At 37.8% G+C, this 26,401-nt stretch overlaps 1 protein-coding gene across 10 annotated transcripts in view; it reads right to left on the minus strand.

The window, feature by feature from the left end:
- Positions 1-26,401, minus strand: part of specc1 (sperm antigen with calponin homology and coiled-coil domains 1) — a 228,311-nt gene that overhangs the window by 93,679 nt on the left and 108,231 nt on the right. For all 10 annotated transcript variants that reach the window (XM_048190068.1, XM_048190067.1, XM_048190060.1 and 7 more), the window contains 9 exons: positions 24,920-26,376; positions 16,014-16,221; positions 15,192-15,265; positions 14,649-14,824; positions 8,479-8,663; positions 6,019-6,119; positions 5,861-5,933; positions 1,984-2,116; positions 318-420 (listed from right to left, as the gene is read on the minus strand). In XM_048190068.1, coding sequence (XP_048046025.1) covers positions 318-420; positions 1,984-2,116; positions 5,861-5,933; positions 6,019-6,119; positions 8,479-8,663; positions 14,649-14,824; positions 15,192-15,265; positions 16,014-16,221; positions 24,920-26,376 — 2,510 coding nt within the window. The remainder of the gene's footprint in view (positions 1-317; positions 421-1,983; positions 2,117-5,860; positions 5,934-6,018; positions 6,120-8,478; positions 8,664-14,648; positions 14,825-15,191; positions 15,266-16,013; positions 16,222-24,919; positions 26,377-26,401) is intronic.

Consider the following 26,401-nt stretch of genomic DNA (forward strand, 5'->3'; position numbering starts at 1 on the left):
CAGCCACTTACCTTATTCCTATGACAATTCTTATAATACTCCACCACAACTCAAAGAGAAGTATGTAAGGCATAAATAACCATCAAATGTCACACACTTAAAAGTGTTTAAACTTTTAGACATCATATCCTTTTCTAAATCTTTGTGCAGCTCTGTTTGGTGACACTTGTGGTGCAGATATTACACATTTCGCTTTTAAATGCCTCTACATTCCTTTGGCAATGTTGTATTTAAACAGTCATGCCAATAAAACTTGAAACTGAAAGACGAGAGACAGGGACAGGGTGAGAGAGAGGGTCAGGGCCTGTGCTCCTTACCGGATAGCCCTCTGTTTTCTTCTGGCACCACTTCAGTAGAGCGTTCCTCTTAGATCCACCATACTCCCGCGCCAGAGCAGACAGAGGGTCTGTTCTTTCCACACTAGCATCAGGGGACACACACATACACACATACGGTCACTAACACTGCATCTGTTCATGTTGGTTAGTCCTCATGGGATTTGTGACTAGAACTGAGATTTAATTTAGCATGTGTTACATGCACTTGTAACATTTTGTTATTTCCTAAATGCACTGAAAGCACTGAAAGACAAGGCAAACACTGCAAATATGCACAAAGTATATACTGTACTTGGGAGAAATAATGTAACAACAGATTGAGCGTGACTGACTTGACCAGTTAAATGTTTACTGCTAAAATCCTCACCCACTTGTGAGAGTACATCAGTACATCGATGCATCGCCTCTGTCAGAGACACAGCATGAAAGATAATCAGGTTGCCTTGTTTTGTGTTCATTGGATGATTTGATTCTGTGGTCATTAACTAGAAGTCAGAACACTGTATGCGTCATTGCTTTATCACCTTTCAGTGATGTCTGTAAGGGTTTGAAACAAATACAAGACTACTCTCTATTGCATAATATAATAACGAATATGTTATCTAGGGATTACACAACTGTTTACTGTATAAATGTGTACTATTTACTGTATAAATGTGTATAAATATGAGCCAAGTAGTACTCTATGTCCGAATTCACAGTATTCATAAAACAGTAGGCAAAAAGCACCCAGATGACTTACTACTTTTTGCATATGATGGACACTACTATCCTTTGAGGCCATGGGAGAGGATTTGTGAATGTCAGTGAAGCGATGTACAGTAACTGACACTGGAAGGTCACATGATAATGAAAACATCACAAATGTAGTATGTCTGGATTACATTCATACCACACACATTACTATATAGAACATACTTTTTTTGGCGGTCACAAACTAATTACTTATTCAAAATAAGTACAAACCCAAAGAGTATGTAATGTTTCTCTAGTCTTCTGTCTAGACATGTTCAATGTAACCCTCTATTTGTGAATTTTGTTTAAAAGTTTATGTTCAAGTTCAAATCTGCTCTGTTCATGTCATTATTTTTGTTCCATTTATTTTGTATTTGTTTATCTTTTTGTAAATAAAACTGCACTTGGGCTCTCACTTGGACTCCTCTTCAGTAGACTTAATGTAACAAAATCATAGAAAATCTTGAGAAAAAAAACATTGCGTGTCAACTTCCCAACAGTGTTATTGAAAAACTAATAAAGACCATGACCATGATCTCTATCAAAACTTTTTTTCTTTCTATCAGTCTGTACCAAGCATGATTCTGTTCAAAGTGTGAATCACCAAAGAGACTGGCTTGCGCAACCCGAGGCATTGTTTCTAAACAGGACATCAAAGGTTAGCAAAACGAAAATAGCGAGAAGCAGCTGAGGAATGCAAGTGTATGATGAATGAGAAATACAGTTTAGGCTTTTCTGGTCTGAGTGATCTTATTAGCCTTTGTCTGCACTTCATTCACATATTTTTAGTAGTGAAAGGTAAATGTGTCTTTTTTCTTTCAAAATACAAATACTGAGTCATTTGTTGTTTTAGTACCCCTAGTTAGGAAAATGTTTACTGCATCTGTGGTTTTGTGTTTGTGAAGCTTACTTGAGTTTGCTGTTGGCTCTGTTGTAAGAAAATGAGGAGGTACGGACGTTGAAGTGAGCTGGAGTTTTAATTACTGACTCGAGGGATGGACTTTTCCTCATAAGAGACGAGGGCTTCAGTTCATCACACGACCCTGAGAGTGAGGACATTTACATTGTTTAAAAAAATCTATTTCAAACAAATGCTGTTCTTTTGAACTTTCTATTAGTCATATAATCCTGAAAAAAATGTATCAAAGATTTCTACAAAAACATTAAGCAACACAACTATTTTCAACTGTGATAATGAAATGAAATGTTTCTTGAGCACCAAATCAGCAGATTAGAATGATCTCTGATGGATCATGTGATACTGAAGTCTGATAATGGCTGCTAAAAATACAGCTTGCCATCACAGGAATGAATTACATTTTAAAATGTATTAAATTAGATTACATTTCTTTTAAATTCTAATAACACCAAACAATATTACTGTACTATTTACAATCAAATAAATGCAGCCTTGGTGAGACTTTTTTCAAAAAATGTTTAAAGATTTGACCAAAACCAAACTTGTGAATAGTATATTTTACAGTATCCTCTTAGTTTTGTACATCAAACAGTACATCACATTAGTGTTTTTTTTTTACACTCGACGACTTCTTACAGTTGCACTGTGAAAGCATAATTTCTTCTCTTTGTTTTAATCAAAGTCAACTGTGCATTATGTAGGGTTTAAAACATAAATGTGAAGCACAAATATTCATTCTTCCAAAAATGTGTTATTTTATCTGTAAAGTTGTACTGTTCTAAGTAGATGAACTTGACAATATTCATGTTACCATGAAACTAGTAAGGTTCCCTTTCAAGGGAACCATTATGAACACCTTATGTGTCAACATGAAGACATGACTAAGGTTCTCTATCAAAACCCTTTTTTCCCCCTATCAGTCTTTAACTAGCATGATTCTGTTCAAAGTGTGAAATCACCAAAGAGACTGACAGCCTATGTCGGACGTTACAACACTATGGGACTCTGCATGTTCTGCGCCTTAAAGCGCCTTGGCATGCCAAGACGTCATGTATGTGACATCATGACCAGGACCAAACAATGACAGCTTCTGTGCCTTCAGCAAGCGCTTTGAGTTCAAATTGTCTGTCTATTTGGTGTTGTTTGTCCTCTAGAAAGACATGTATACAGTATATTAAAAATGAGAGCTATATTGAAATGGAGAGCAAACAGCACTTTAAATCATGTGTTACTCCCTGCCCTCGCTACATCACGGGTGAGGATACATGCGATTTATGTGTTGTTTGTTTGGTAGTGGAGCATGCTCGGTCAGCTCTTGAGAGGGCACTGACTGTGCTCAGTGTGATCGGTGAACACTCCGCTTCAAGAAGGGAGCTCAGGCACGCAATCCTCATGGTCTGGGTCCCGTTTCCCCATAGATCGTGGGGATTGTAGATGGATCTAGTTGAGGGGTTGGAGACGGGTTCTGCCTTTTCTCTGCCCTCACCTGCTAGATCCAGCGCCTTCTCTCAGTGGTTGGAAACATGCTCAGCGGTGTATTCTGGCCAGAGTGAAGGCCCGGTGCTGCAGTTATCTAGCTCCAAGGAGGTGAATGTGCTCAGCATCAAGGCAGAGAAGATTTGAGCACTCGCCACCTCACTCCCCTGCTTATGAGAAAAGTATGCTTTCTCCATTACAAAGGACCAATTTTCTGGGAGTGGTATGGGAGTCGATGACAATGCAGGCACATCTGTCACCTGCTCATATCGATTTGATCCTTTCAGCCATAAACAAGGTAAAGCTAGAGAGTTTCAAAGACTGTTAAAAACAGTTTCAAAGACTGTTAGGTCTAATGGCAGCTGTGTCCAACATGATACCTTTTCTCCTGCTGTACATGAGACCTTTGCAACGGTGGCTGAAGAGACCAAGGGTTTTTCCCAAATGTGCAAATGCCTTCGTACCTTGGTGATGTGAAAGAAGCCTTGGTTTTGTCCCAGGGTCCTGTGTTGGGAGTGCCTTGTCATCTCAAGACTCTTACGACAGACACTTCCCTCACAGGCTGTGGAGTGATTTCCTAACAGGCTCCATGTCCGGACAGACAACACATTGGTGGTCTGTGGTCACACCTCCTTTGCAAATTGGCTTACTAGACATGGACTTGTCAGTATGGCGGAGTAGGTATTAAAGTTCCAAAAGTAGTGTAACTTCCAACATAGCATGAGTTTCCTTGGGTTATGGCTGTAACCATGGTTCCCCAAACGACTTCCTGCATGCTTGTGATCGACTTGCTTCGGCCAATCAGAAGCTGACATTGCTTGGTCCAGGTGTGCTTTATAGCTCCCTGGTCATGACTAGGGGTGTAACGATTTATCGCAGTACGATATATCACGATGCAAAAATGTTACGATATGTATCGTAGAGTGATGGCGATACTTTTACGATATGACGGCAGTCTAATCTTATTGGTTGAGCTGCCGACTTCTCTAACTGCCACCAACAAGGAGGTGGCAGTTAGAGAAGCCGGGTTGTCACCGCATATTAAGGGTGTGTCTCAGTCAGCTCTCTAGTTCAGTAAGTGTTTCGCGCACAACATCGAATCTTGCAAGCAGGTTTAAACATTTCTCGCGTCAGTCTCTTGCTTGGTCGCGTGAGAAAAGTTGTGGCTTTCTTTCACCGCAGTGCCACAGCAACAGCTGTGCTCACAGAAAAGCAAAAGATGCTTGCGATGCTTTGCTTTAAGAAGTTCCGCTGGGCCGTTCACATATTGCGTCTTTTCCGTGTGCAAGTCAGTTATTTCAAATGTAGCCACGAGGCAGACGCGCTCATAATGGGATCAACGCATCGCGACGCGCATCCGGTGCGTTTTCCAGGCGCATCGAGATGAACAATCATAGCTGTACAGCTGTCTCATCTCCATAAATATATCTCATAGTAAAGCTAATGCAAGGGCTATAAATCATTTATTCTTTGCTGAAACTTCCTGATCATCTTAGAGAGCGCAGTTCATGGTTGCATAGCAACGACCGACGCCACAGTAGCGCAAGCGCTTTGGAAATAAGGAGAAGCGGTGCGGCCGCTCCTTCCACGCATTTTTAGACGCGACATGTGAACGGCCCCTATTCATAATTTTAAGTTCATGTTAGATTTAACATTATTTTTCAGTGACAGACAGACCTATTAAGCTGTTGATTTGAATACAGAAGGTTTTTATTAAACCTTGAAATGTGATCTTGTATGTACAACAAGGGAAATTATTGAAATTTGTTAATGTTTTCTGAATAAATGTTGTTTGAATTTCTGTTTCATTTTGTTCAAAATATCGTGATACGTATCGTATCGTCAACTCCGTATCGGGATACGTACCGTATCGTGACCTGAGCGTATTGTTACACCCCTAGTCATGACGTCACACGCTATGGGATGACGTCCCACCAAGCCATTGGACGGATTACACACGTGGTTCACACAATCACGCAGAGGCATTCCAATACCTTTGGAATACGCAATGTCTCATTCCTTTTTCAGGGAACCATAGTTACAGTTGTAACCTGAGACGTTTTGTGGCTTTTGAAACAATGCATTTTAATTGCATTTTGGTGCAATACCTGGTCCAATATACCCCATTTTAGACTAACGTTTTCGACATGGATTTCAGACACAGATATTGACTTTATAGATACTGACTTTGTAGACATTACAAGTGCATTGCTTTGAACGCAATTTCACAATTTTCACAAAATCACAATTTCTGTGGTAAGCGACAAAGTCACGGATGCTATCAACAGTTTAACTCGTCCTTTAAATTAAAATGTTTCTTTACAGTATGGGTGTTTAAGGATAACTGAAGTGTTGTTTAAATGACACTGCAAAATGTCACTATGTGAAGTACCATTGTGGGGAAAATCTCCAAAGGTGATTCTTCTCTCAAGGGTCTTTGACAGTTGCTTGATTCCAGAGTGCCTCTAGAAACATAAAGCGCATGTCAGTGATAGCATGCCCTGTGGTCTAGAATAAATGTGTGGTTTATTGTGAGATTTTTTGTAATACCTGAATTGGTGACACAGCAGCAGCAGGGGCTGTACGGACTGGTATGCCACTTAGGGGGCTTCTGGGAGATGTATGTATCTGTGCCGAGCTGCTGGGTCCATCTAGCAAAATACATCACAACACTTTTAACTGGCCATATAAAATCATATTTCCAGCCACACAGACAATACAAATTAATCTGAAGAAGATATTTGACCTTTTTAGGGAATAGTTTACCCCCAAATTAAAATTCTATTATCATTTACTCACCCTTCATTCCAAACCTGTACAACTCTTGGAACACAAAATAAGATATTTTGAGGAATGGAAACTAAACAGAAAAACAAAACAAACAAACAAATAAATAAAATAATAATAATAAAAACACTGAGACATTTCTCAAAATATCTTATTTTTTGTTCCACAGAAGAAAGTCGTATACCTTTGGAATGACATGAGGGTGAACAGATGATGACAGAATTTTCATTTTTGGGGTGAATTATCCCTTTACGGTCAATAACACAGGAAGTAGGACAAAATACACAACATTTAAGAGGATAAGGCATAATATTTTTCATCCAATAAAGTTTTTACTGGCCCATCCTTTAAAAACAGCCTGCAAGGGTTCACAAAATAATATGCACCGAAATTAGCCACTCAAACTGTAAAGGTCAGACTGAAATGATTAGCAACATTTAAAAAAAATAAACTTTTGTTTCTAACATTGGGATCTTCTGAAGGATAAGGAGAGCAACAGGTGCTACACACAGTCAGACAACCCATTAGGTTTGACAGAGTGTTCTGCTCTTTAGGAGTAATAGTATCTATTTTGCATATGTCCTTAGCGTGACTGTGTAGAAATAGAAATGTGGGCGGACATATGTTAATATCCACATTCATCTGACTTATGAAATTTCGTCAGTAAGTTCAGAACAAGCAGTTTTGGCAGCGTAGTTTCAATAGATGGTCTTTGGAACTGGAGAGATATATATATATACACACATCTCTTATCCTGAAATGTCTGTCTTGCAGATATGGACTAAAAACGATCTTCAAAACTTACTGCCAGATTCTGGAAGATAAATTCTTCAAACAGTGGTACAAGAGAATGTGGTGCTGGTCCTTCAAGAGTCACTCTCAAGCTGTCTGTCTATAAGGCCTATAAAAACCCAGTCTTCATGTATTTTATAACACTTCAGCTTGTGATTCTTATTAAGTGCGGGTCATTTTTTAGGATTCTTTAGCTAACCTAAATCTCTGAGATCCTGACACCTTGCATTTCTGCAGACTCCAGGTAGGTTTCAGTACTGGGAAATGGTGGCGCTGGAGACTAAAGGGTTCCTGATGGTTTCACACTTAATTCTTCACCTTAATTCTTAATTATTTTGCAGTTAACATGTGTCTTTTCTTCTCCAGCTGTTTTTGTATGATCCCGCTGACCCAATAAGCATTTTGCTGTCCACTGGTCATGCTTTAACTTTGCAATTTCTAGTATTGCATTAGTATTGCGTCCTACCCATGAGCATTTAATCATTTTTGGCCTTTCAGTCCGAGTTAAATCTCTTTTTTGGCTCATTTTGCCTGTAAAAACAAACCTGCCTAATAATTATGCAAACCTGAATATAAGGCATTTTTCATTTCCAGCCTTCATGAGCAATTATATATCACTTATAAATGATTAAATACAATATTAGTAGTAGTTATTAAGATTAATGTGGTTTAGAATTGGTAAAATGTGCTTGGAAAAAAATATGATCAGAAAATCAACTTGCCTAATAATTCTGCACACAGTGTTTATTTTATATATTATATATATATATATATATATATATATATATATATATATATATATATATATATATACACACATATATATACATACATACATACATACATACATATATATATATATACATATATATATATATATATATATATCAATCACAGGCTGCACTAAATGTTAATAATGAGACTCTTTGTCTTATTGTTCTAAGAACATCCAACAACCTCTCCAAGCTAACATGACATTTTTACTAATTAATGAGAACAAGTCCTGCTGTCTCACACCCCATAAGTTAAAGAAGTATCTGTTCTACAAAGACAGGCGGTAATGATTTGAGAGGCCTGGCTGCTGTAATGGGAGCCAGACTTTCCAGCTGCCATGTAACAGATAGACTGTAATGGCAGACAGGAGATGTTTGGAGAGTATTACATTATTAGCTCAGATTAAAGACCAGCTTCTGTTGGCATCTGTTTCACCATGATAGACCCACAATCTAAACACTTAATCACTTCCTAAATATTTTCTCAGCAATCATTTTAAAATCTAGGACATTTTACTCATTAATGTCTCAGATCTTAAAATGTATTGTTACAAGGAAGAGAAAAGAGTTGAGAAAAGGAGAGAACAAGAGTGAGAATGAGGGGAGACCAAGGAAAAAAAAAAAAAAAAAAAAACATAGAGAAAGGTTGTGTCCTCACTCGGCACAGCTGTGTCAAAAGATTTGATGAGAGATTTGACCATGGCTCCTGGTTCTGAGGATGTGCTACTTCCACTCCCACTGCCATCAATTAGGAAACTGATGGGTGCATTCTGGGACATGTTCATTCGGCGCCAGTGAAGACTGCCATCTGAGTCAGAGATACTAACATCTTCACTCCATGACCTATCAATCACAGAACACATACAGATATAGAGACAGGCCACAGGGGTGTTTATGTTGGAACGTAAGACACTACATGTGTATGTGATGAATAAACTATTTTACATAATTTTCCTTACATTACACATATACAGATATTCTTTTTACAATGGCTTTGTAATACTTGTTTTAAATAATATTGAATAGTATAATAGTAATAAATAGCAATTTCAAATCATACCAAAATGCCATTAAAAAAATTAGGCAATTCTCACGAAATCATGTTTGGGTCACATCTTACCCTAATAATCAAAAGTAAAAAAAAAAAAAAAAAAAAAGTAAATAAAGTCTGTTTTAGGACTACAGATTTTTTTGCTTTGCCACATTATTTTCATCTCAATTAGGCACACTTCCTTTCCAAATTCTTATTACCATAATGTGCCTGGGCATTTGTATTTTCCATTATTCTTCTCGTTACTCACTACAATTACTGTAATATATATCTTTTATTATTACAATCAACATAAAACCAGGACAAAAATGTTGCAAATAATTTGTTTATAATAAAAATTATTTTATTGTTTCTTTGTTCGTTTTCCCTTTTCTTTTGCATTATGGTAATGAAAAATGGGGATAAACAGGTTTAACTGTCAGGAAATTAATGCCACAATATAAACAATCATAAAGGTTCTAAAAGTAGGCATCATGTTCCTTATGCACAATAACATTTCTATTTACTTTCTTTTGATTATGGGGTGCAATATGACAGGTTTTCTGGACAAGTTTCATCAAGATTCAACAAGTATAATCATTGTTAAAAAATGTTGGCTGATTTTTATAAATAAACGTATAATGTTCACAAAAGGCTTAGAAAGAACAGCAATAATGGATTATTAAATAATTTTTCGCACAAGACCATAAAGATTTCTCATGTTTAATTAATACTCAGCAGTCATTTCTTTGAGTCAGGCAAGTATTAAGACAGATTCTCAGTGCGCATGTGTGTGTTTTAAAGACAACGTTGGTATATTAAGGCTAATTCTCCACACAGGGTGAGATTGTATATGAACATTTGAACACACTGAAGTGAAGTTTTACTACATGAGGCAGAAATTTCTTGTGTACAAAAATAGTTCAATATGCATAAAGGATGCAAGCAAAATATCAGCAAGAACTCTTAAAACACAGTTCTGGTGATGCCTCTGTATTTTAGGATAAAGTCCTAAACTGCCTGTATCATGTTTCTTCACTCTAAATGGATTCATAGAAACATGGGAAAATGAAAGATGAGAAGCCCCAGAGGAAACAGCCTTAAAGTCCACGTGAACCGGAAGTTGCAAACGACTTTTCTCCAGTGTTGTGACGTATTTCCAAGTGAAACGGAATATTGAATAGAGGGCAGAGTTTTACTTTAGCACTCCTCCTCTCCATCTCTCGCTCATAGCAGACTAACGGTTGCAGGGGAGTGGTTTAAGCGATTTCAACTTTAAAACACACAGAGATGTGTTACATGCTGGAATGGTTTGATTTATTGACCTCAAACGAGCAGAATACATGGATGACACATTTAAACGTACATTTAGAACCCCATGTGGTAGAGATAAACAATATGTATCTCTCATGAGTACACAAGTCATTGCAGTCACATGGAAATAGTACATAAGTTACATTTGCACATTCACTGAATCAAAACATAAACTGCATCATTTAAAGGCAGAGGAGGTGTGATACTACTGAACATGTAATCATATTTCGGCACAGCCATGATCTGAATTGTTAATATCAGCATTGTGATTTCTGATTAACTGCATCAAGAGGAATATGCTCCTGTGAGACATACAACCTGAGATTTGACAAACCGGCAGTTGAGGACCTGACACTTCACGCTTGAAAATCATGTCTTATTTGCATTCCTAATTTCACTGTGACTCACATCCATCGATTTCAGTGAGAAACTTTCAAAGTGAAGTTGGCCACAGATCACTAACCAATGCAAATTGGAATGTGAGTGGAGTAGAAAACGTCATGCATGAGTAACAAAAACAGAAGTGCTTAGCAAAGTTGTTTACTTCGAACGTGATGTAAAGCAGAAGCTCAACTGATTTCTTATCACTATTTCTAGTGATGAAACAAAAACCACATAGGGATGAGACAACCACCTTAACTCTACAGCAAATGTAATGCAATACAAGTAATCTTCATTGGTTAGTGCTTGTGTAAATCAAATGAAAACATGTAAAAATTGTAAACCAACTTGGTTTTAAGTATTAGAATCTAATTGTTTTTAAATATTATAACAAGCTTGATATGTTGGAGTGTTGATAAGAATTATTTGTCTGCCATCTAGTGTTGGACTTGCACAAAACAGTAAGAAAACAAAATTTCATCCTTTGAAAAGTAGCACATGAAAATTTTCATGTAACTCAAATAGATGTATCTGCTATGCCTAACGTGTGTAAACACAGAAAATATAAAAGAAATAACACAGAATAGAGGCAATTAAACTGTTTACCCTGTTTAATTACATATATTTGCCTATCTAATTCAAGTTATGATTATTTTAGGCAGAAACAGCTCTTTGGCTGCTGTCAAAATAAAAACCATTAAGCCTAAATCAAAAAGTGCTGGTAGAGTAGTAAAGGTCTGTAAATTATTGGCTTTATTCCTAAGGCAGCACAATACAAAGCTAATTTTTGTACTTTAAAAAGACAGTTAGGGATATAATAACTTAATGTTACAGATATATCCTTACACAATTTGTTCACTTTTTCTTCTAACTATCAACCACTTTTTAGTTGGCCCTGCTTAAAGGTGCAACAACACAAACATAAAGCAGGTAACACGATCAATTCAAACACATTTCAAATAGTGCAGAGGGCCTGTACCATGAAGATGGATTAGCTGGCTAACCAGTCAAGTTTCAGATTAGTTTGCGCCAATCCTGGGTTTTAAGTACCATGAAAGTGACTTGGCTTTTAGCAGTGTTCATCACCATAGTAACTTACGCTCAACGGCTAACCTGATCTGTGGCAGAGATCTCAAACCGAAATTGGGCCAATCGAATGTGAGCTAAGTGACACATCCAATGCAATAAAGTCACTCCAGTTTCTCTTCCTCCAAATTAAAGGTCACTATACAGTAAAAAATTGTTGAACAATGAAATTGTCTGGCTTTAATGATAATTACTCAGAAATATTTTATGATTTATATATGACTTATTTCATATTTATTTCAATTATTATATGATATTATTAATCCATTACACACAAGCAATTTTAGTTTTAAAGTTAAGCATTTATTTTCAATGAATATTAATATATACATATCATATGTAAGATAAATAAGCTTTAAATAAACTCTTTAAATATGCCTACATGTGACCTTACATATTTGAGTCTCTATTGCTATATATCATATAACTATATAAACTAACCTCATAAGTTTCACATGCACTGATGATTTAATTTATTTGTCCTCTTTCATGGACAAGTATTTTCAGTGTAAATTTAAATTCTTAATCTTCTTCAATCTTTTAACCTTCAGCAAAAGAGTTCTGAATTGCGCTGACTCTCTCACGAGAAGTGAATCACAGTTTCTCTCTGTTGCAAGGCATGTGGCTGGCTGTTTGCCACTGATGTCACACATTCATGTGCATGCGCTCCACAGACTCAGGATCAAAGCCTGAATTGACAGAGAATGTTGATGATTAGTTTAATGGTACCAACAAAGCCGTATTGGAGTGGTTTGGTTTTGTCAACTCGAAACCAATCCTATAACCCTGAGTTTGTTCAACTACCATCATGGTACAGGCCCCAGGTGCTGTTGCTTTATAACAAATACAAATATCTCCTCTGAGCAGTTGTGGAAACAGCATATGTATTCTGGTTTTATGATTTTTTTTTTTTTTTCTTGTCAAAAATTCATAATATGTCTCCACTTTGTCTTCATGAATAATACTGATACACAGATAACTCTGTATTACAATACTGTAAACCAGTCATTGGTTTTAACTCTAACTATCTATCGCCCCTCAACTGCAGTCTTGGAGGTCTCAAATGCAGGTCCAGTGGCGATTCTGAAAGAAACACAAAGAAAACAATGGTGTCCAAATGAAGGTACATTAAAAATACATGCTAAATTGAGTTCATTAGGATGAAAGCCTCAGATTGACTTATGAGATGAGCAGCATCACCAGTAATTTGAGCGTCATTTATAAAACAAATGTTTTCATCTTGGCAGCAAATGCTCATTTGTCATTATCAACCTTCATGCATCTATATGGAAATCAATAAAACATCTGACATTTTTTATTAGCAGACTTATAAGCAGGTCTGAAGACTGAAGGAAGAAAACCTTCAAACTTTTCCATATTTGTTTGATATTTGTGTGCAAAAACCATAGCAAACAGCAGATGTCACCACATACAAAGTTTTTGAGGGCAAAAACTTAAGGAAAAGGAAAGCAGACCCAGCAAGCAAAGCAGACCCAGCCACTTTTGAATAAAATGAGCACAGCCAATCAGATTGTAGTATTGTTCAAAGCAGTGGGCCGGTGGCTAAGGCAAGGAAAACAGGCAAGACACATCCTTAAATCACTCTGACCATCCATAAGTATTCATACTAGCATTCAGCATGAGTGCTGGGGCTGGTGCTAGCAGTGCACTCACCTGGGTCAGAGGGAAATCCTTTAGAGAGCAATCTCAGGGAGCATCGAGGGAGGGAGGGGGGAGATCGACGAACACTGGCTGTCCGTTTGAACGGAGGGCAAGAGTTTTTAAATATCTAGCAAGCAACTCAAACGCACTAATTATAAAAGTGCTGTATTTTATTAAGCCCATCTCAAAATACTTAAACCTGTATTCAATACATGCACTCAGGCTCATAATCTTATTGAATTTCTGTTATGAAGTGCACAGATCTAGTGTCACATGATAATAATAGGGAAAAAGTGTTGCTTGCACTGCAGTCAGATGCAAAATGTTCTACAAAGCTAGGAGTACACAAAAAATAAAATGCATTAATGCCAGCCCAACACCAGAGAATAAACACAATTTAACACATTTAGAGATGTTGCTGTTCATTTCCATAAACAGTTTGTTCTGTGCATTTCTTGTGTAAATTTCAGAATAATATTTCAAAAATAATATTTGTTAACTGAAATGGAGTTATAAATAAAATAACATAAATATTTGATAAATTCCATTTGCCTTGGCAACTAAGTTGAAGTAAAAAAATTTACTAAAAACAGAAACTAAAATAAATTTAAATAAAAGAAAAAGAAAAAATTAAATAAAACGACTTAAGAACAAAATTACTAAAATGTGAACTAAAATTAAAATAAAAAAATGAACAAGCTAAAAGCTCATTTAAAATATTAATAAATAGTATAATAGTATATAAATAATAATAAAATAACACTGAACATTTACAAATTTCCAACTTTTTAACTGATTCCATTTCTAGGTAGAAATAATCAAGCAAATATTTAATGACTACAAAAAGTATCTAAAGTTCACTCAGATCTGTTCACGATTTTTAGATGTGATGTTACAATGTCTTTTAAGCTGCTTTAAACTTAAGAATTAAAAAACATTGACTAACTGAGCAGCAAGGCAGTTGCCTTTGATTTCAGACACAGCAGGTGAATTTTGGGGGGGCTGTATCACAGTTTACAGCTACTCTTCACAAAAAAAAAGAGTAAATAGATGCAAGAAAGTTTAAAAGCAGAGGAGTGAGGGTAATTTTGCATGACTACTGGTTTGAGTGTTCATTGGTACAGTTTACTACAGCCTTTAAAATGTCAGTTACTTAATGTCAAATGACTCATTTTTATCTGATTGTGAGATTCTATGATAATTTAACTTCATGATGCTATAGCAAACTATACCAGTGAATCCAGCCAGTGGCTTTCAGAGATTGATATTTGAATAGAGGAGAGTTTTGTTAGAGTTGAGAGCCCAGATGGATAGCGGAGGGGAGGGCAGTGATGAGTTGATGAGTGACTGTGTACCTGGTGCCCTGGATCTGCTCCAATTCTGAAGCCAGTCTTGCGCTGTGCTCCTGCTCCTCCTGCAGACGTCTGCGCAGTGTGCGCAGCTCCTGCTGAGCTTCCACCTTTATGTCATTGGCGACTACTACTGCTGTCTGGAGGTCAGCCTGGAAACGGCGCCACTCGTCTGTCTCATCCTGAAAGCGCGCGCACACACACACACACACACACACACACACACACACACACACACACACACACACACACACACACACACACACACACACACACACTTTTAGTCATGTGGAGCGGAAGTGTTTTGGCCTTCTCATGAGCTCATGGGGCTGGTAATGGAAATGTCATTTTCAATCAGTGTGACTGATGGACACTAACATGCTAGACTGCAATACAGCTTGCATTTGCTCCTCGAAGTTCTGTACAGATGGAAGATACTTTTCTTGAATTATAGAAACTGACGTACACTGTCAAACATGCCTGATTATGCTGTAGTTCATTAAAAAAAAAGAAAGTACAAAAAGAAAAACAATAAATAAACAATTCCACCTTCATCTGTTTATTCATGGCCTTAATCTGCTTCTCCAGCTCAGCCTTGTTTTCTTCCAGCCTCTTGATTTGATCTGAAAAATAAGGGGGAAAAAAGAAAAATAATAATTCACAAAAATTAAATATACATTATTTATATATTTTCTTTTTATTCATATATATATTTACAGTATATATATATATATATATATATATATATATATATATATATATATATATATATATATATATATATATATATTTTCTTTTCTTTCTTTTTTTAATTAAAATCAATTTTACTTTCTTTTGGATTTGGGGTAAACTATGACCCGAACATGTTCTTGAAAGTTTGAACTAAAATCCACAAAGAGTCTTGAAATATAAATACTATTTAATACTATTTACATGTCACTAAGGGTCATAACAAGAAGCTATTTGAAGTTATTTAGTTCATTGCAGCTGGACTGGCATGGGCTGAGGCTGCAATAAAACTATAATCTGTACCATGAAATTTCCTCCCCCCCCTGCTTAGAGAACAAAAGAGAGAAAGGCAGACAAGCTCACTGAGCAGATGAATCCTGCATGATGCAGTCTGGCAAAGATTTAAACTGGAGTTTTAAACAGCTCAGTATCTCAATCCATCCAGGTGCCAGATCCAATCAATGTGTTTTACTAATCACAGCAGACTCCAGCCAGTGTGTGTGCAAGCCAGATTCTGCCAGATGATGCAGTATATTTACCATTGGCTGAAGGATAGCAGTTAAACACACACACGACATAATTCTTTGGTTAAGTGGTATATTGACAGCCAGAGACAGACAGGGAGACAGATAACGGTCATACTCTCAAGGTCCAGGATGGTCTGATTGGTGTGCAGTCTAACTGCCCGTTGTTGCTCCACCTGATCCTCCAGCTCAAAGATGGTCTCTTTCAGGTCCTTGATCTGGTTCTCAGCATCTTTGCTCTTCTCCTCTAGAGCGAGCATGTTGGCTTTATGATCTTGTACCTGTTTCTCCACCTTTTCCAGCAGCTGCTGCCTGTCTGCCTCCACCTGTACATACAGACACAAACATGCCACAATAACACTGTTACTATTTTTAAAACACAGTAGTGCTGCTATTCAGGGTTTATCACATATATTATTTAATAAGACCCTTCTATTAAAGCTGTAGCTGGCGGCCTTCAATGATTTAACTGTACCAGCCCTGCACACTGACTACAATCTATTGCCTTTGACTAATCAAATAACACCTAGAGTTTATTGGCAAAACCGAATTAAAAAACAAATAATTTTTAAAAACACTTGACATTGTTTGAAGAACTAAAAACAAGATAATCAGAGCTGAGGGTTTGCATTATACTGCCCATTCCAGATTTCCTATTGTATTTGATCAAACACTTTTTTGTGCTATTGTAAAATGCATAAAAAACAAATAAAATATATGAAGTTGATTGGTTGGTTTATCTATGTTTAGGTCTACAATACTCTTGAAATGTGTGGGGTCAGTATTTTTTTTTTTTTTTTTTAAAGAATGTATACTTTCATTCAGCAAAGATGCAATAAATTGATCAAAAATAACAGTAAAAATATTTATAATGTTACAAAGAATTTCTATTTCAAATACTTCTGTCACACAACAAAAGGAGGCAGACAGGTAAGTTGATATAAAACAGATTTTATCTGAAACAGAGGCATGGAACTGGACAAGTATGCAGACTGGTGAGTATAACAGTTCGGAGATGTAATGATGACTTGATGGTAATGGTTATTGTATCTTTGCAGGTTTGACGGTGAAGACCAGGAACTGAGATGGAGCAGACGAAGGGCAGAAGACAGATGAAGGATGACTGAAGACAGGTGACAGGTATCCACAAAAGCAAGTAATGCCGAGTTCAGAATGCACGATTTTAGCCCCGATTTTGGCTCGCCGAGAAACGCCCGAAATCACAGGCAAATCGGTGCTCGTTCACGCGAGTGACAATCACGCAGTGTGAATGAGCAAAGACGCGATGTGAGAGAATCGCCGACGCCCGTGAGATATTTGGCATGCTAAATATCTGGACCTGTCGGCGATTCAAAATCCTGCTGTGTGAAAAGTGTTCTGACTGAAAACTACATCGGCAATGACTGACAGCCAATGAGAGAGCAAGATACAGAGCAGCTTGGAGTTCGGGGAGGAGTTATAGACCACAACATGAGCAAGCATGGCTTCATTCACATAAACATTACAATTCTATCAAACGGGTAGATCATGTGACACAGAATACTGGAGTAATGGCTGCTGAAAATTCAGCTTTGCCATTACATGAATAAATTACATTTTAAATATATTTTAATAGAAATGTTATTTTAAATTGTAATAATATTTTACAATATTACTGTTTTTACAGTTTTTTTTTTTTTTTTTTTATCAAATAAATGCATGCCTTGGTGAACATAAGAGACAAAAAAAGAGATCAAAAAATCTTAGCGACCCCAAAATTTTAAACTGAAGCTTATTTAACTGCAGCATTTAAGACAACATGTTAATGTGGAGACAACAGGTTTTAATTAATTTGAATTTAATATATACATATATGGCCGGATATATAAATATCAGTGGTGGTGACTGGGTGGCGCCTTATGTCAAAAATGCACCTGGTGCAGATACATTTGATGGACAGTGTTATTGCTGCTTAGTTGCTTACTCTCATGACACATAGCAACACAGCTAAATGTGTTCCTTGTTTGACCTTTTATTGAAAGTAGCCCACATTTGCCCTCATGAGCACCCATAAAAGCTGTTGTAAAAGCTGGGGTTTGAGTTGAGTCAAGCGAGACGCGCAAAAGGGCTGTTTGCAAAATATGCTTTATTTTTGTAATTCCGCTAGATGTCACTAATGTCGCAGAAATAAGTAGGCCTATAATATAATACATATTAGTAGTCTATTATAAATAAAATATAAGTCAAATATAATTAGAATAAATGTAAGTATAATAAAAATATAAGTACTCTTTAAAAAAATAAGTTAATAATAATACAAATTAATTTAATAATGCAAATTGATGACTTTAACAAAAGCATAATCATAGACTATCAATTAATAGCCTTGGATAGTTACAGTAACCTACGTCTACTTACTGTAGGTCTGTCTTTAACAGTTTATAAGTTTTTGCTAAAAATATGTTTCCCTGTGGAGAAAATGAAATACTATTAAAATAGCTTTAGTTATGACTTGATTTAGTCTAGTTAGTATTATCGGTAACACTTTACAATAAGGTTCATTAGATAAACATTAGTTAATGTATTAACACACATGAACTAACACTGATCAATACATTTGTTACTGTATTTACTAATCTTCGTTAACGTTAGTTAATGAAAATACAATTGTTCATTGTTTGTTCATGTTAGTTCACAGTGCATTAATGTTAACAAGATTTTAATGTATTAGTAAACATTGAAATTAACATTAACAAAGATTAATAAATGCTGTATAAGTGAAGCTCATTATTAGTTCATGTTAACTAATGTAGTTAACTAATGTGAACCTTATTGTAAAGTGTTACCATTTTATCTCAAATACAATGTGATTTTCGTTTGATCGAGATCTGACAGCAGCAGCTCATTTTTCCTCTTGGGCGGGTGATCTGCTCATAGCTTTTCCTGCCCATGAAATCCCCCATATGCCAGCAAACCAATGAGAATGCGGGACAATGATGGCGATACATAACAACAGAGTGTTGTTAGAGTTCCAGAGTTCCATTGCAAAAACTGACATCTTTTCTTTTAAATGAGCTTTTATTTTTAATCAGGCTTTCATGTTTAGGTTCAGTCATTTCACTTTAATGGCAATTAAAACGTTATTAGTTATTGAAATGCCTTATTTTCAAAAATGTCACTTTAGTCAATTCATAGGTATTTAAAGGTGTGGCATGTAAGAATGACAGCTAGTGGTTGAAATGGGTACTGCAGTCCAAATTCAAAATATTGTTTGCCCCACCCCCTCCTCCTCAAACTCTATGCTCAGGCGGGTTGTCAGTTTGAGGACACGCAACAGGAGCAAGCTCAATTGACATTGGAAGGCGAGGAGACTTACACACTGTAAGTTGATTAATTGATTTATGATGAGTTGATATCGTGTTTTAATATGCTCCCGTTCAGAGATTTTTAGATGGATGCTGAGGCTTTTTAGGTCAGGTAGAATCTGCAATCTTTGACCAAGTTTGTTTACTGGCTTCCATGGCTGCAATTTGCTGCATGTGTTTTTCGCCAACTGGCAACCCGGGGTGGCAAAATACTGTTGGGTAAATTGGCAATGTGCGGTCTTGCAAGAGAGCAAAACAAAAACAGACATTCCGACACGGAAAGCACATTTCAAAGTAAAATAACGGACTGTAGTATTGGTTTTCAGAGAAAGGAGTATGTGAACTCAGCATCTATCCTAAAAATCTGCAAATATATTATGGTATTTTTATGATTTAGTACAGTCAAAAACTTACATACAGCACCTTTAACAAATTTGTCTTTTGCTGCGGAACTAGCTAAGTCCATGCTTTTTTCACAAAAACCTCATTGGACAACAAGACAAAGTAAAACATCAGTTTCTGTCAGTTTTACAGCAGCAAAAGGAACACAGTTGTGTTTACTTGCTACTCGCGAAATCCTGTCATTGCCACTGTAACAATGGACAAAACATAATAAAAACTTGCAGCTTGGCAATTGAAAGCAGGCTCATACACACACCGTCATTCATCTTGAAATCCTATAATGAAATTTGCATCTTCCGATTGGTTCTCCTGTGGATTTAGAGGCTTTTGCTGACAAAGGGAAATGGCATTTAGCGTTTTCTGCCAACGACCAGTATTTATGAATGGGCTGACGTTGTGATTTAGTGGATTTGAAGTATTTGATGAACGTATACTATGTGCGGAGAGCATTCGCTCAATATCATTATCTAATTTTTGAGGTGGCGTTTGAGGTGGCGTTTAGTGGCTTTTGCATCTAAACTCTTCATAAAGGGCCCTTGCACCAATGCCGCCACCACCTGGTGGCTTTAGGAAAATAAAGCACAGTGGGCAATATGCATTTAAGTATATAAATATAGGAGGACTACATTAGTCATTTGTATTTTCCACACTTCCTGCTACCAGCTGGTGTCAATATGACTAAATAACAAAATTTTGCCATGTAGATGTCTTCAGGCCAGTGCACTTGTGAAGTTTACTATGTTGCTAGTAGTGCATCACAACACATCACTTCCTGTTGCCAGTGAGTGGCACTATTACTATAACTGAATATTGTCATGTAGATGTGTTCAGGGAAGGACTTTTCTCAAACTCTTCTTAAAGGGTTACTTCAGGATTTAGCATTAAGCTTTGTATTAGTAGAATACCACTAGTATTTTCGAATTACTGTGCTTTCCCCCTTCATATCAGCCCGAGATGAGAGATTTATGCATTTTTATTCTGTAAAAAAAGCCTCCGATGACGCAAAAATCGTCATTTTGCGTCATCGGAGGCTTTTTTGGCCACAGGCATAAAACTACAGCCAGTAATAGCAGGTAGTTCCGCATTTTTTCACCACGCCCATACATATGCGCTTTTGAGGTTACTCACGGACATAGATCAAAGATTTTATCAAAAGTGGGTGTCAATTATATTTTTAAGCTTAACATATTTTGTTATAGTCTGCACTACATCAGTGGTTCATCTCGCAAATTTATCGGTCTCTGCAGTCATCTCAACCAATACAGCAACAGGCTTTTGTGGTAACGTTAGCATAAATAGATAAATAGACTAACTCAGTTTTACAGAACAGTGGCTTTACTTTGATAACAGTCAACTTATATGCAACTTATATGTAATTGTCTATCTAACGTTACTTTGCTAAGTTTGCAGTTTTACTGCTACCTATGTGCTACCTACAACACTACATATAGGCTACTGTGTTATCAGTCTAGTATCAGCGAGTCTTACCTCTAGGCGAATACGCTTAGTACCAGAAGCCCAGGCTGTTCGTCCTCTGGGAAAGTGAATATCGATGGTATCGCGGTGTCCTTCAGAATGGTTCTCTTCATTGCAAGGATATTTGGTTCGTAGTCCTCATGCTTGAAATGGAGACTACATATTCTGCGTTTTTTTAGGTTTTCTATAACGGTGTCATCTCCAAACTTCGGGTGTTTGATGGCCCGCAGCCACTGTTTACATCGCTCCAAATCTTTAACTTAATCGGAAAATGATGGAAACTTACTTGTCCTCTCCTGGTTTTGGGTGTACATCCAGGTACAAAGCAATTTAGCACCATTTCGCTGTAAATGTATGAACTCACGATTTATAGAATTAATATGTAACAAAGCAAGCCTAGTTGTTTGAATTTTCCTGGTAATTCCGCCTGTAACCGATAGGCGTGGCCTCGCAGGGGCAGCAAAACAAGTGCATTCTGGGAGTTGTTGTCTTTCATCCACATTAGTCAAAAATACATTTTCTGCCTTTTCTCAGTCTAGAAAGCTCCAAATTCAAAAATAATTTCACATTTCTACTACATAAATGACCAATTTTGAATACACATTCATCTTTCCAGGGGTGAAGTACCCCTTTAAGTTTGGGGCAGTTTTGGACATTGTATGCTTGAGTTACAACAACTTTCTGATTCGTGGCACTAATCACATAGTTTAGCATGTAGCCAAGTGTTGCATGATTTAATGTGTTTCTAGCATGTTTGGTACTTCATGGCATACACAAATGTGTTTATGGGAGTGAATTACAGTGTAAAGCATGTCATTTCCTGTTGGCAACAGGTGGCACTATGACTGATGAATATACAACTGATGAATATTTGCATTTAGGCATTTATTAGTCTTCAGGCCAGGACTCTATCTTATGAAGTTTGGGGCAGGTCGGACATTGTATGCCTGACTTACAATAGCTGCCTGTTTCATGGCGAAACAGACTTTGTCAGGCCGCCATGGACACAAACTTCAGCGAAAAGTATTGTAAAGATCATTGCAATTTAACATCGCTAAGGCCTTATCGCTAAGATTAGACTGACCAAATATCTTAAGTTAATCAGAGTTAATCAGAGTGTAAAACGTGACATTTCCTGTTGCCCACAGGTGGCGCTATAACTGTAACTGAATATTGGCATGTAGATGTCTTTAGGCCAGGACTCTAATAAAACATGTGAAGTTTGGGGCAGATCGGACATTGTATGCCTGAGTTACAACAACTTCCTGTTTCATGGAGAAACATCGAATTTTGTCAGGCCGCCACGGACACACCCTTCAGTGAAAACTCAAGATCTTCACAATTTAACGTTAAAAAGGCCTTTAGATTAGACTGACCAAATATGATATTTATCTGATAAAATCTCTAAGAGGACTTTGTTAAAGTACAACGTCTGGAAATGGCAAAAACGGCAAAAATTTTGCAGAGAAAATTCAAAATATCTCACTTCCTGTTGGGGTTTCAGATTTTGCTCCCATGGACTTTTTTGTAGGTATTGGGCTGTTACATGTGTCTAACGAATTGCATACTTGTACGTGAAACATAGCGCAAAGGACGCTTAATTGAAATTTCGTAGGTTGCGCTATCGAGCCATTTTGCCACACCTAATTCTGAAACCCATATCAGAAGTACATCTTCACCACTTCTGACGCATTTGCAAAGTTTCATGAGTTTTTCGAGCATGTTTAGGCCCTCAAAAATGCGATTCATTTCGGAGAAGAATAATTGACCAAGCAATTACAATAGGGTCCTCACAATCATCGGTGCTCTGGCCCCAATTCAAGTTTTGACATTTCTACTAAAGTAGTAACAAGTACCTATAATTGTCCTCCTAAACTTAACATCTGAAATCTCTAACATGTTTAGATCAGACAGCAGAAAACAATATTGCTCCAGTGTTGCATACTAATTCATTGAGAATTAGATCACTCTTGTAGCAGTATAGGCCAGGCCATGATTCACTTGACAGCTGGAACATAGAGCAGAACAGCCGAGTCACACACACACCTATTTCTTCAGAGCCTTGTGTACAGAGAAGTGCTCAGTGAATGTGCTGTGAAAAGAGAATGGCATCCTAAAGCTCTTTCTAATGGCAACTCCCTGGATGACATCTGGACTGAGGGTGTATGTTAAAGCCAAAAGGCTTGGCTCACTCACAGAGGTTAAATCTTAGAGAAAATCAAAGTTCATTTTGCATTTCGAGGTGCACTGGGTTCAAGTGGCAGCCATGAGGTGCCAGTGATGTTCATGTTCTTGTGGGTTTATAACGGTCCTGTCTGTGTATAATTATTTTAAAGGATGAGGTATACCTCTAAACTACATAACTACATGACTACAACATTTAGAAGTGCAAACTAGGGAGCTACAAAAGTATGCCTTTCGATATTTATGTAGGCTCTCTAATTTTCTGGGGCTCTATGCAGAATGTGAAAAAAGATATATTCTCTGTGGTTGGATGTAATACAACATCTGTATATGTGGTAACATTTTTATAGGTTACTGCATTTCTTTTTTGACATTAAGTGTGAACTAGAGAGCTGACAGGGCACCCAGAGAGGGTATTAGGCACCAAAGTTGTTTACCCAAGTTGTCCTTTTAAAATTAATATACCACATAAATGTTCCCCAATGGTACATAATAAAATGTCCTGAAGGACCAAGGTCTACAAAGCTTTCTGTGTCCCAAAGACTGTTGTTCAAAAAAATCTATAATTAAAATAAGACTCTCGAGAAGCTAAAAATATAAGTATGTCAAAAATGAGTCATGACTAATTTGGCACTAAAAACATCTGAGGTGATGATAGTCATAATACAAGCCAATTGGACAAAGAATTCACCCATTTCCAACACCAAGGCTATTTTCAATACATTATGAATTTAAAGTGCCAGAGCTCTGGAACTTTGAAAACACCAAATGCTCTTAAAATAACAATAATAAGGTGCTGGAACTGTTGGTTTGTGTATACCAGAGCTGTCCACATTCCAACGAAGTTTAACTCCATCCCATATACACACCTGAATCATCTAATCACAGTCTGTGTCTGAAATCGCCTCTATACCCTAATATAGAGCACTATTTGAGGAGACAGCCATTTTTAATGGTGTCCATAGTGGACATTATCAAGTGCACTCATTGACCTCCATTATGCAACTAAATAATGAGTTAGCAACCGTTGTACACTCAATGGCTAGCTGCTATAGAATAACCATGGACTATGATCATCACGCTAAATAAATTCACGCATTTCGCTGGAAGATGGCGTCCGCAGCACATGCACACTCAGTGTCTGAATTCACTCACTCGTTTTCATTCAAGTCTTTTAGCAGATTATATAAGTGAAGTAATGTAGGGAATAGTGATTGAGGGTGTAGGGGCAATTTCTGATACAGCCATCTTCAGGATAACTACAAGCTTCCAGGCAGGTGTGTTGGAGCTAAATTCTGCAAGAAGGTGGCCCTCCAGGAACAGGGTTGGATATCCGTGGTGTATACTATATGACCACCTGTATTCATAGAACATTTTACAATTTGCTTTACAAATTCTTTAACAGTTGTAGTTACATCTGTGGACTTCAAAAAAATATCCTAATTGCATACAAGCATTACCAAATTAAAAACTAGTGATAAACAAATAACTTTCTAGTATTTTGGCCACTTTAAGATTATCAGAATTTGGTGATACCTGCATTTTTATATCATAAATTACCAGTGTTGTTCTCTACCTAGTCTAGCGCACCCTGAGCACACTCCGTTGTACTACGCACCTGCTGCAGCTCTTGATGTAGCTCCGTGCAGCTCAGCTTCAGCTTGTCTCTATCTTCATGTGCTGCTTTGAGCAGACTTTGCAACTCTGTGTTGTCACTGGCGCTCTGCACTGCCTTCAACTCAGCTACTTTCTGCCTCTCCACCTCAACCTGTGTCTTCAGACTGACATTCTCTGCTCTCAAAGCCTCAGAGGATAGCCGCTGTTCCTCAGTTTTCCTCACCGCCTCATCTCTAGCAACCTTCTCTATATCCAGATGCCCTTGAAGAAGCTCTAATTCTTCATTTAAGCTCTTCACAGCAATTTGTGCCTCCTGATTCTCCTTTTCCAGAGCTCTAAGACTCCCTGTAAGTTGCTGCTGGATGTCAACCAGCTTCTCTCTTTCGAAGCGGGAGCTCTCCACATGCTCAGCCAAACGCTGTTCAAGCTCTGCAACCCGAGAGGCACGTGAAGCCTCAGTTTCTTGACTTTGAGCTTGTTCTCTGAGCCTCTGGAGAAGGGACTCATTCTGTTGTGCCAAGAGTTCTACACGCTCCCTTTGCTGCTGTAGGGAAGTCTGTAAGAGGCCCTTCTCCTCCGCGAGACGCTCATTTTCAGCTGTTAGCTCCTGGACAACCTGTTGCTGGTCAGCCAGCTCCTGTAGAGTGGCCTGTAGTTCTTCGGCCGTACTGTGGTGACTCTCTTCCATCTTCTGGATGCGGTCTGTCAGGGAATGCACTGAGAGCTCCTTCACCACACAACTGGGCACAACACTCTTAATGCTGCCACTGACTGAGTCTGAAAGTGAGGGAATCTTCTCAAACTCTGAGGAGTCTAAGGAGGGTAAAGGAACGCCTTTAATATCACTACCAGATGACACAGAAGTTTTAAGGTGGCTTCCGTTTACGGCATCTGAAGTGGTATTATCTGGTAAAATCCCATTAACTGAATGCTTGCTGGAGCTGGTGAGCAGTGTTGTAGTGCTCTCTAATGTAATAAGCTTCTGCTTCAAAGCCTGATTCTCTTCCCGCAAGGTGGCCAACTCACGCTGGAAACGTCCATTCTTCTCCCTCAGTTCCTCTACGAGCACCTGGCTATCGCCAGGCTGTGCCGGTGTCTTTTCCATCTCTGAACTCCCCTCTGGTGTACCAGCCTCTGATGATGAATCCTTCCCTTTGTGTCGTTGGAGCTCCATCCGTAACTTACTGATCTCAAACTCTTTGGTTTTGGCTTCAGCCAGGAGCTCCCTCACCTGACTCTCCAGCAGAGTCTTATCCAAAACAACAGACTCTGCTTTGGTCTTGACAGAGCCACGAGAATGCTTGGTCAATGTGGACAGGCTGGAGGTGCTGGCACTGGTGACCATCTTTTTGGCTGTAGAGCTTTTCTGTTGGTCACGCAATGAGACGCGTTCTCTGGAGATGCTTTGCGGGATCTCACGAGGAGCTGGGATCCCTGACTTTTTGGTTGACTGGACACCTGGGTAGAGAGGAAACAATGATAT

This window comes from Megalobrama amblycephala, linkage group LG4 (assembly GCF_018812025.1).
Source record: "Megalobrama amblycephala isolate DHTTF-2021 linkage group LG4, ASM1881202v1, whole genome shotgun sequence".
Taxonomy (NCBI): Eukaryota; Metazoa; Chordata; class Actinopteri; order Cypriniformes; family Xenocyprididae; genus Megalobrama; species Megalobrama amblycephala.